At 35.6% G+C, this 10,508-nt stretch overlaps 1 protein-coding gene and 1 long non-coding RNA gene across 3 annotated transcripts in view; one reads left to right on the plus strand and one right to left on the minus strand.

Annotated features, from left to right (window-relative positions):
- Bbof1 (basal body orientation factor 1) overlaps window positions 1-10,508 on the plus strand; it is a 42,909-nt gene that overhangs the window by 23,788 nt on the left and 8,613 nt on the right. Inside the window, exons 6-11 of one of the 2 annotated variants that reach the window (XM_047539491.1) lie at window positions 908-978; window positions 2,297-2,441; window positions 3,490-3,983; window positions 7,477-7,578; window positions 9,755-9,829; window positions 9,994-10,143. In XM_047539491.1, the coding sequence (XP_047395447.1) occupies window positions 908-978; window positions 2,297-2,441; window positions 3,490-3,983; window positions 7,477-7,578; window positions 9,755-9,829; window positions 9,994-10,117 (1,011 nt within the window). In that variant the 3' untranslated portion in view covers window positions 10,118-10,143. Of the gene's footprint in view, window positions 1-907; window positions 979-2,296; window positions 2,442-3,489; window positions 3,984-7,476; window positions 7,579-9,754; window positions 9,830-9,993; window positions 10,144-10,508 lie in introns of those variants that run through there. The other variant, XM_047539492.1, reaches the window with a different exon arrangement.
- On the minus strand, window positions 2,474-4,456 carry LOC124976691 (uncharacterized). Its single transcript, XR_007107047.1, has 2 exons — window positions 3,534-4,456; window positions 2,474-2,594 (listed from the first exon to the last, which is right to left on the minus strand). It is a non-coding gene; the product is annotated as an uncharacterized LOC124976691 (long non-coding RNA).

The raw sequence follows: 10,508 nt of genomic DNA on the forward strand, positions 1-10,508 counted from the left end.
CAATCTTTATTTATGTTTAAGGCAAGAATGAAGGGATACTCCAGATATATCTGTCCCTTTTATCTGGAAGCCATAAAACCTTTCCCGGAAGCATTTAGCAGATTTCTTCTTACATTTTATTGGCTAGACCATGTTATAAAAGAGGCTGGGAAAGTGAATATTTTGTTTTTCCAACTACTAGTAGCAGCTAGGAAGGAAAAAGGAAGATGGGAATTAAGTGTTGGTTGGTCACCTACAGCAGTATCAGCCTCACCCTGTTGTTACAGATTTCATGGGTATTTCTCTATGGATTTGAATCCCAGGGCTGCTCCTTCCTAAGGCACTAGGCTTTCCAATAGGTCTGTTCATTCATCTCTTGCTTAGCATGCTCCACCTGGTCATATAAAGGATTTCCCCAGTTCATTGTTGTTTGGTTTGCTTTTGTTTTCCCTTTTATTCCTTTCTGTATCTTGAATCACAAAGTCATGCCTACTTCCATGTTTTTGTGCTTGACTATTACCTCTTTCTGAAATGTTCTTCTTTAAGCTGTGGCTTATTCTCTAAATCTAAAATGTCATTTCCTCAGAGATTTCCTACACTCCAACCTAAAATGATCTCCCCTAGTTACTCCCTATCTTATTACTCCCACATATTTCATGTATAGCTCTTATCACAGCCTATTCATTCTCTTATTTATTTGATTACTCATTAGGGAGGATATGTAACATTAGATTGCCTGTGTATGCGTCTTTGCTCTACCACTTCCTGACAATGTGCATTAATTTCTCTTTTCCTAAGTCATTGCTTCTGGGGATAATAATAATATCTATTTCATAGTGTTGTTGTAAAAAGTAAATAACATGTGTAAATCTTTTAGAACTGTTGCTAGAGATATAACTATTTTAAACCAGCCATTTTCTTTTTGTAGCACCGACTAGAAAAAGAGGCTGAAAAGAAGATAGTAATGCTGGCAGAGAGAGCCCACCATGAAGCTGTGACGTAAGAGATCATTGCCTCTTTTTTCAAATAAGCCTCTCTTACCTCTTTGCTTTGTCTACTTTCTTTCTTTCGAGGGGAGTGTGGGTTGGAGGATCAAACCCAAGGCTTTGTGGATACTAGACAAGTGCTCTACACATACCCAGACCTTTTTTTTTTTTGACAGTACTGGTGTTTGAACATAGGGCCTCACACCTGTTAGGAAAGCACTGAGCTATATTGCCAGCCCTTTTTATTTCATTTTGAGATAGTGTATTGCTCAGTTGCCAAGACTGACCTTGAATTTGTGATCTTGCCTCACTTTCCCAGGCAGCTGGGATTGTAGGCATGCACCACTGCACCTGGCTTCTTTTTATCTTCTTGTCTTCCTCCTCCTCTCCTGGCTAGCCTTTTTCAAATGTTCTGGTCTATTTTCCCTGACTGTCTCTTTATGCTCTACACCTTTCCCTCTAACCATTTTGTAACAGCATGGTGTGGTGGAGAGAATCTGGGCCTTGAAGTTAGACTTTGGTTCTCAGCATGCATGTGACATTGGTAGACCGCTTAACTTTCTTGAAATTAAATTTCTTCATCTGAAAATGGGTTGGGTGTGGTGGTGCACACCTGTAATCCCTGCAAGTGGGGAGCCTGATGCAAGAGGATCATGAGTTCAAAGTCAACTTCAGCAACTTAGCGAGGTCTTAAGCAACTTAGCAAGATCTGTTTCTAAAAATAAAAAGGGTTTGGGGATGTGACTCAGTGGTTAAGCTCCCTTGGGTTCAATCCCCAGTACCAAAAAAATAAATAAAAATAAATAAATAAATAAAAATCGGACTGATATCAGCAGACTTGCAGGATTGTTTTGAGACATATTAGTGGAAGTAACACTAAAGTATGTTATGTTAATAATTGAACTCCCAGGTCTCAATGGTTTATTTCTTGCTTGTATAACAATTCAATATGGATCTGGCAACTCTCCTTCAGTGGTGATTCAGGAACCTGGGATGCTTTCATTTTGTACCTCTGCCATTTTGGAGTTCTTCAAGTTGTCGTCTGGATAGGAAAGAGCTTGGGAAACTCATGCCTGAAAGTAACACATCACTTTGCACTTTCCTATAGGGTGAGAACTTTGTAACAAGCTCCCCACCTGCCTATTGAGTGCCTATCATAAACTAAATGAGTGCGAGACTGAACTAAAGGGCCTCATGCATGCTAGGCAAGTGCACTACTACTGAACTACAGTGATGGTCATTATTAATGTTAGAGGATAAAGCAATCATTGTTTTCATTTGATAATATCTAAAACTTGGGCCTATGTTTTGTGATCTTATATCTCTTTTAGGCAATTGAATGCTGCTGGAAGAAATGTTTTTAAAGAGAATATTTATCTCCAGAAAGCTCTCTCATACCACCTGAAGGAAGCTGACGCTCTACAAAAAACCTCTGAGAAGTTGCAAGAAAATCGTACTTTTCTTTTACATCAAAAGGTTCCCACTTTCATTTATACTGTTTCCTAGTCTTTTTTTTTTTTTTTTTTTTTTTAATGATTGGGTTGGTGAATATTAAGAATTGACTACTATAAGCATACAAAAGGACAGTAGAACCATGTTTCTTCTGTCTGGATGATGCATTTTCCTTATCTGAAAAGATGAATTAGTGAATAGTTTATAAGAAGCATTAGATTTGACTTTATAAATATGATTTTTATCAGAAACATAAATATTATTCTTATTGTCTACTACCTTTAGAAAATACTGATTTTCCTTTGATTATAGTTGGTCCCCAAATCACCTAAGTTTGATTATAACAGACCTGACATCAATGGCATCACCACAAGAGGGTTTGTTTTTGCCCTAAAGGAACTGGTGATAAGCAATCCAGAACAGGAGTGGTAGTGCCACAAAATCAAAAGATATTCGGATTCCTTAACTCTCCTCTGCAACATTTGGCTTATATCCTCAAAGTTATCTCATGGCCAAGGTGGCTACTGGAGGTCTAACCATTATTCCAAACAGAAGGAAGAGGAAGGACAACAAGAAAAAAAATGTACCCTTTTAGATTTAGATTCAGAGGTCTTCCTGGAAGTCTTACACGTACTTCCACTTATATCTCATTGACCAGAATTTTAATATGCTGAACTGCAAGGAAGTCTTGGATTTTCAGCTGGTTCTACTTCCTTCCTTAATAAAATTGGGGTTTTATTACTAAGATGCAAAGAAAAATGGAAAATGGATATTGGAGTAGGCAACTAGGAGACTACCATGATTTCCATTACATTAGTTTTATTGATTTTGATAATATAAATTATTTAACCTTTCAAAATTTTAGAGGCAGTTTGAAATTTCATAATTAGTAAGATCACATGTCCAGACAAGGGCCTTAGGGTATTTGTTACTTTCTCTACACAGAAACATTGAAATAATCACTTTCTTAGCCTTGTAGCTAACTTATATCTCATGAAGTAATGAAAATTAGTGAGGAACTTTAAAGTTTTGGAATGATTAATGAACTCTCCCCTCTCTCATCTGTTTTTAGGAGATCAATGACCTGTTGATTAGGGAAAAGATTTTGCAACTCACCCAGCAGAAAGCACAAATCCAAGTTCTTCGGAAGAAGGTGGTAAGCTTAGAGAATGCTCTGAGTTTCATGACCAAAGAGTTTGAGACTGAAGTTTCGAACCTGCAGCAACAGGCAACAATAGAGAACCAAGCAGGTCGGGGAGAAATTGACAAGCTACAATACCTCCTTCAGATGAAGGACAGGGAAATGAATCGCGTGAAGAAGCTGGCCAAGAACATACTGGATGAGAGAACAGAAGTGGAAAGGTTCTTTTTAGATGCTCTATACCAAGTGAAGCAACAGATCTTACTCAGCAGAAAGCGTTACAAGCAGATAGCACAAGATGCTTTCAATATAAAAATGAGAATGGCATGTGCAGGAAAAACAGAATATCCCCTGATCAGGACATTTGATGGCAGAGAACACAGCACCAATAGTGTGAATCAGGATCTTATCAAGGCTGAAAAATGGTACTGATAACACTTTTTATTTTGTGCTGCCATTTTTGTGCCCTTTAATGAAATAAGAACTTGGAAAAGTTCAGTTTGATAACTAAGTAGAATAGATTTCTCAACAAGTTACTTGAGAATGGGAACTGATTTATCTTTGCAATCCTTATGTTCAGAATAGTTTGTGGATCTTAGTATGTATGTATTCTTAGTAGATACCTCATTATTTTCATGACAGAGATTTGTTAGAGACTAGATTATTTGTCCAATAGGATGTCATTGTAATATCTTTTAACCTGTTTATCTTATTTTGCTTAAATTGGAAAGTAGTTATAAAGGCTTCATTAGATTCAAGTTAAACATTTTTGATAAGTATAGGTTTCTCAGATATTTTGTACTGCTTCATTTCCTATCTTGAGATGAAGACAAAAATATCTAACCATGTAAATTTTTATTTTTATTTTTTGGTACTGGAGATTGAATCCACCCCAGCCTTTTTTATTTTTTATTTTGAGACAGGGTCTTACTAAGTTGCTTAGGGCCTCTCTCAGTTGCTGAGGCTGGTCTTAAACTTGCTATCCTCCTGACTTAGCCTCCCTAGTTGCTGGGATTATAGGCATGTGCTACCATGCCTGGGTGTACAGTGATTAATTTTGTTTCCTGTTAGCATTTTGTTTTGTAGTACAGTCTTCCCATTAAACCACTGATTACATTATCGTGTATTGTAATTATTCTGGAACTAAATTGTGGTTTGTATTCCAATTTAATTGAATTCTTCAGAGGTCCTAACTGATGAAACTTTGTTTCTTGAATTGTTTTTTTTTTTTTTTTGTGGTGCTGGGGATTGAACCCAGGGCCTTGTGCATGCAAAGCAACCACTCTATCAACTGAGCTGTATTCCCAGCCCAACTGATGAAACTTTAAAGGACTTCCTATACAACTATGAACTTAGTATCTTAGTAAGAGTTTTTTCATGTGTATTTTCTGCTTTAAATATTTTAATAATAATGTAACACAATTGTATTATTATAGTAAATATTAAATTGTTATAATAAACATATTTAAAATATATTATTATATTTTTATAATATCATGTTATAATATAATTATATTACTATGATTATATTATATATTAAATAATACTAATTATTATTGTAGTGCTGGGGATGGAGCCCAGGGCCTTGTGTATGCTAGGCAGGCAATTTACCACTGAGTTATATCTGCAGTCCTCGTTTTTTTTTTGAGGGGGAGTTGCCCATGCTGTCCTCAAACTTGTGATCCTCCTGCTTCAACCTCCCAAGTAGCTGGGAATACAGATGTACACTACCACACACAGCCAGTCCCCTACATTCATTTAGAAGGGACTAATTTGTAGGTGCTTTTGAATTTTATAGCTATTGGGAAGGTTGGACATGCCCAGTGGCCTCTGGAAGTTTTTGAAAAGATGATGATACTTAAAAAAAAACAAAACAAAACCATATATTACTGTAATAATATATATCTATTTGCTAATAATATAGTATATTATCTTATTGCCACATTCAGAATGTTACTTTTGTTATGAAGCTATTGGCTGCAGTTTCCTCTTTTTTATTGTAGCTTGCATCTCCACCATACATAAGGTAGTTTCCGTACACCGTTCTTCTACTGTATATTGTTATAAAATTTCAGAGGAGGCTAAACGATTCCCCACATTGTTATTGCAGAAACTGTGCTCTTCCTCTTCTGCCTTCTGTGTAACATTTTTGCTACTGGGCAACTTATCACTTCTACTAGCAGGGCTGAAATGGTGTTTAAACTATTGCATCATCTGGGGGCTGGAAGTGTAGCTCAGTGGTGAAGCATGTGTGGAACATGTTCAAGGCCCTGACTTCAATCTCCAGCATCTGTTTAAGAGGCAGATTAGGGAGGACAATTGAAATATATGGTAATCATAAGGCAAAACCTAAACTTTCAGGACTGTAAGGTGCAGCCTGGTGGTCAGCACTTGTCTAGCACTTGTCTAGCACGAGTGAGGCACTGGGTTCAGTCCTCAGCACTGCATAAAAATAAATAAAATAAATGTATTGTGTCCATCTACAACTAAAATAAATTATATTAAAAAAACCCTAAACTTTCAGGTTTTGCTGTCACGCACACCTATAATTCCAGCTACTTAAGAGACTAAGGGAGGAAGATTGCAAGTTCAAGGCCAGCTTGGGAAACTTATTGAGAGCCTAAAATAAAAAAGATAAAAATTTTTTAGCTGGATATGGTGACACATACCTGTAATCCCAGCAGCTGGGGAAGCTGAGCCTGGAGGATAGCAAATTTGAGGCCAGCCTCAGCAACTGAAAAAGGCCCTAAATAACTTAGTTAGACCCTGTCTTAAAATACAAAATAAAAAGGACTGGGGATGTAGCTCAATGATAAAGTCTCTCTGGGTTCAATCCCCAGTGCACACAAAAAAAATAAATAAAAATTAAATTAAAAAAATTTATCTTGAGATAAAAAATAAAAAGGGATGGGGGTAATGGGGGGTGGGAGGGGTTAGTGTTAGGGTTAGAGTTAGGGTTAGGGAGGGGGGCAAGAATGGAGGAAGGACTGTATAGAGGGAAAAGAGGGGTGGGAGGGGTAGGGGGAAGGGAAAAAATAACAGAATGAATCAAACAACATTACCCTATGTAAATTTATGATTACACAAATGATTATGATTACACAAATAATTTATGATTACGCCTTTACTCCATGTACAAACAGAGAAACAACATGTATCCCATTTGTTTACAATTAAAAAAAAATTAAAAAAAAGAAAAGGGATGGGGGTATAGCTTAGTGATATGGCACCCCTGGATTAAATCCCCAATACTGCAGAACAATAAAAAGGAAAATCAAAACAACAACAAACCAACCCCACTGGCCTATCTGCAAAAATATTTCCTGAATTATACAACGTAAATACTCTACATTTTAGCTTTTATAAATAGCAAGTAGACTATGCATACTATGGAAAAGTTTTAGTGTAGATAGACCTGCCTGGAGCCTTACTTAAAGGTAAGAAAAACAGATTATAAATTTAATTTATATGTTATTTCCCAAATTTACTTTTTGTCACTGTTTTCACAGGTAAATATTTTATACAAAAAGAAATGTTAAAAGAAAAACACCTATTAATAATCTTACCAATCAACTTTTTTTCTTGTTCCTTTTGTCTTTGAAGTAATTATGAATACATAGTGTGCTATATTGTAACATTCTGTTTTACTTATTTGCTTAATGTTTGAGCACAAACCTTTTTCATGTTATAGTTCTTGTCTTTTTCATGTTAATGACTACATAACATTTTGGGTAGTCTAGTATATTAGTAACCTTTTCAATTTTATGTTTTTTAATGGATATAGTTTGTAGTCATTATATAGTATTCAGTTATGGTATGGAATTTTTCTTATGTTTACGTATTTTATATTTTTTAAAAAGAAAAGTTTGCTTTGATCACATTTTTTCTTTTCACTTTTTTCCCTTTGAAATTCTTTAGGACAAGTACTGAAAAAAATGTGGATATTGCAGATTTGACCTGGGAGCAGAAGGAAAAAGTCTTGAGATTGCTCTTTGCAAAAATGAATGGTTTTGTTCCTAGGTAATTTCCTACTTCTTCACCCCTGAGTTCAATCCCAATACCAAAAAAAAAAAAAAAAAAAAGAAGAAGAAGAAATATATTAAAGGACCAGAAAAACTAAAAGAGTACACCAAGAGATAAGGAATAGGAATGAGGAGACATGAAGACATAAGATGACTTGGAATTAAAGGGAAAATATTATCTTAGATATTTAGGATGATGCTTACTGTAATGCTTGCTAAGTTACATTGCTTAACTGAATGTATAGCACATGTAGAGAAGCATAAAAACTGTTAAGGTTTTATTGGTTTGCAAAAATATGTAAATGTGATTATTCATCAAGGGACTCTAATATAAGAAAGAGATATAGAAGGGAAAACAGAAATCCACAGGTATTCCAATAAATTCCTTTTAATTATTAGTTTCACTCTCACCACTGTGTTTTAGCCACTGTGTTTTTGTGGTATTGGGTTCAATCCCCAGTACCACAAAAACAAAATAAAACCAAACCAGAAAGCCAGTTTGAGATAAAGGTTTAAATTTTATTTAGTCTATCCTTTAATTCACTTGTACACATTGAGTCCGTGCTATTTATTGAGGATATAGTGTTGAGTAAATAAGGACATCACACCTAATCTCAATGAGTTTATGCTCTATATGAGAGAAAAATTTTTTAAAATCATCATACAAATAAATATAAAAGTATAACTATAACATAGACTCAGAAGAATTATATAGTAATAGGAAAGCCTAGACTAGGGGAATGTGATATCATCAGTAAGTCTTGAGCTGATTTTTTTTTTTTTTTTTTTTTTTTGGGGTACTGGGTACTGGAGGTACCACCAGGGATTAAATCCAGAGGTGCTTTACCTGAGCTATGTACCCAGCCTTTTTCAATTTTTTTTTTAAATTTTATTTTGAGACAGGGTATCACTAAGTTGCTAGTGTCTTGCTAGATTGCTAAGGCTGGCCTTGAACTTGTGATCCTCCTATCTCAGCCTCCTGAGCTGCTAGAATTACAGGTGCACCACCATAACCATTTGAGTTAACTTTTTCCTATTGAAGGAATATAGCTAGAGTTCTAGACCTCTAATTCCATACTATATGTTGTTTTCAGCCTTGGAGAAACAAAGGAATTAAAGCAAGATGGTTCACACCAAAGCAATGAACTTGAACCTAACTCATAATGGAACTATGTTTAAGCCTGTTGAAACCTCATGCCAGAATTAGATAAAGGAACAGTAAGATAGGAATAGATGGTGGAATGTTGAGGAGATTCAAACCAAATGGGGGAGGAGTTAGATGATAGAAGGTCTACCAAGGCATGTAGGAAGTTGATTAAGAGTTCATAGTTGATAGCTCATGGTTATGAGTCCATGGTATTTTTCTTTATGATTGATCTTAGTGGGAATAATCAATAAGTGACTACAATAAATCAATACATTAGTAACCACATAGGTCTTCAGATTCTTTAGTGTCTAAAGTATTTTTTTACATATCACCATTAGACTATATAGCTAGATTTTGAGTGTTTTATGTTGCTTTCAAAGGCATCTAATTGAGAACAAGTTTTAGGAATGGGGTATGTATCTTTATCTGTTGGGGTATCAACCTACTATCCTTTCTATCTCTATTAAACTCACTTAAATTAGAACATTAAATTTATGATATGCTTATTTCCTGTCCTTCCAAAATTTAAGGTAAAAATTTTCTTACTGGGCCTATCTCCCTACTGGATAACCTTCTGTGTTCTGGGTTTCTCTTTGTGAGAAGGATATTTTTCTGGACATTTTTGTTGGTACTCTGGTTCAAACTTGCCCTTTACCACTATTAGTTGTTGTACAGGGTCAGTCAGTGGTAGAGCACTTGCCAAGTATGCATGATGCCCTAGTTTATAATTTCCAGTATCCCCCTCCCCAAACAAATTGTTGTATGAGTAGCTTCATTATGATCATCTCCATAAATATTTCCACTTCTCAAGTTCGGCATACCTCAACTTTCAAGTGAATATATTAGTTTGCCTAACCTGCTGTATGTGTGTGTGTGTGCATGTGTGTATGTATGTGCATGTAAAAATTTATTTTGAAAATAAGCCCATCTAACTGAAACATTTCACTTGTCATGGTAAGGGTATACTTGAAATATAAGGATATAAGGAGACACTGCCTCATTTTTTATTGACTTTTATACACCACAGGAAATACAACCAGACTTCTAGGACTCCAGTTCCAGATCATGTTGTTTCTGACAGTAGAGAAATGAAGGAATTTGGGTAAGATCTCTCCTGCAAAGTTTCAAATGTGAACCAATCACAATGGCTCTTGTGGGCATTTCACATGTATTAGAGTTGAGTGAGAATAATATGACGAATCTGCTGTTCTGAACCAAATCTCAGGTATGGATGCTGACAATACTCTTATTTTGTCATTATTGCAGGGATAAAAGTAAACTTCAAGATCAAACCTTCATCACTCAGCAAGTTGAAATATCAGACCCTGGTGAAATGACACTACCCAATACAAAAGGATCTCAGGAGTCCAACAAAGTAAGGAGACTATAATCCAGTTGAATAATACACACAGCTATTTCCTTTCCCCATGCAGCTTCTTGCTAATTCTTACTTCTTTTCTCTACTGGCCATCCAGGAGCCTTCAGGGATCAGTGAAATGAGTAACAAATAATATGAGATCCTAGAAATTTTTATAAAAATTTCACACTAAAGTTGGAAATACAAAATGCAAGTGGATATTCGTGTCTCTTTTAGTGTAGAAAACCTTTTGAAATAAGTAGCCTACTGGTGTTGTGGCATACTCCTGTAATCCCAGTGACTCAGGAGGTTGAAGCAGGAGGATCCAAGTTTGGACCAACCTCAGAAACTTAGTGAGTCCCTAAGCAACTTAGTGAGACATCATGTCTCAAAATAAAAAATAAAAAGATCTGAAGATTTAGTT

The sequence above is a fragment of the Sciurus carolinensis genome, chromosome 2 (assembly GCF_902686445.1).
Source record: "Sciurus carolinensis chromosome 2, mSciCar1.2, whole genome shotgun sequence".
NCBI classification, from domain to species: domain Eukaryota; kingdom Metazoa; phylum Chordata; class Mammalia; order Rodentia; family Sciuridae; genus Sciurus; species Sciurus carolinensis.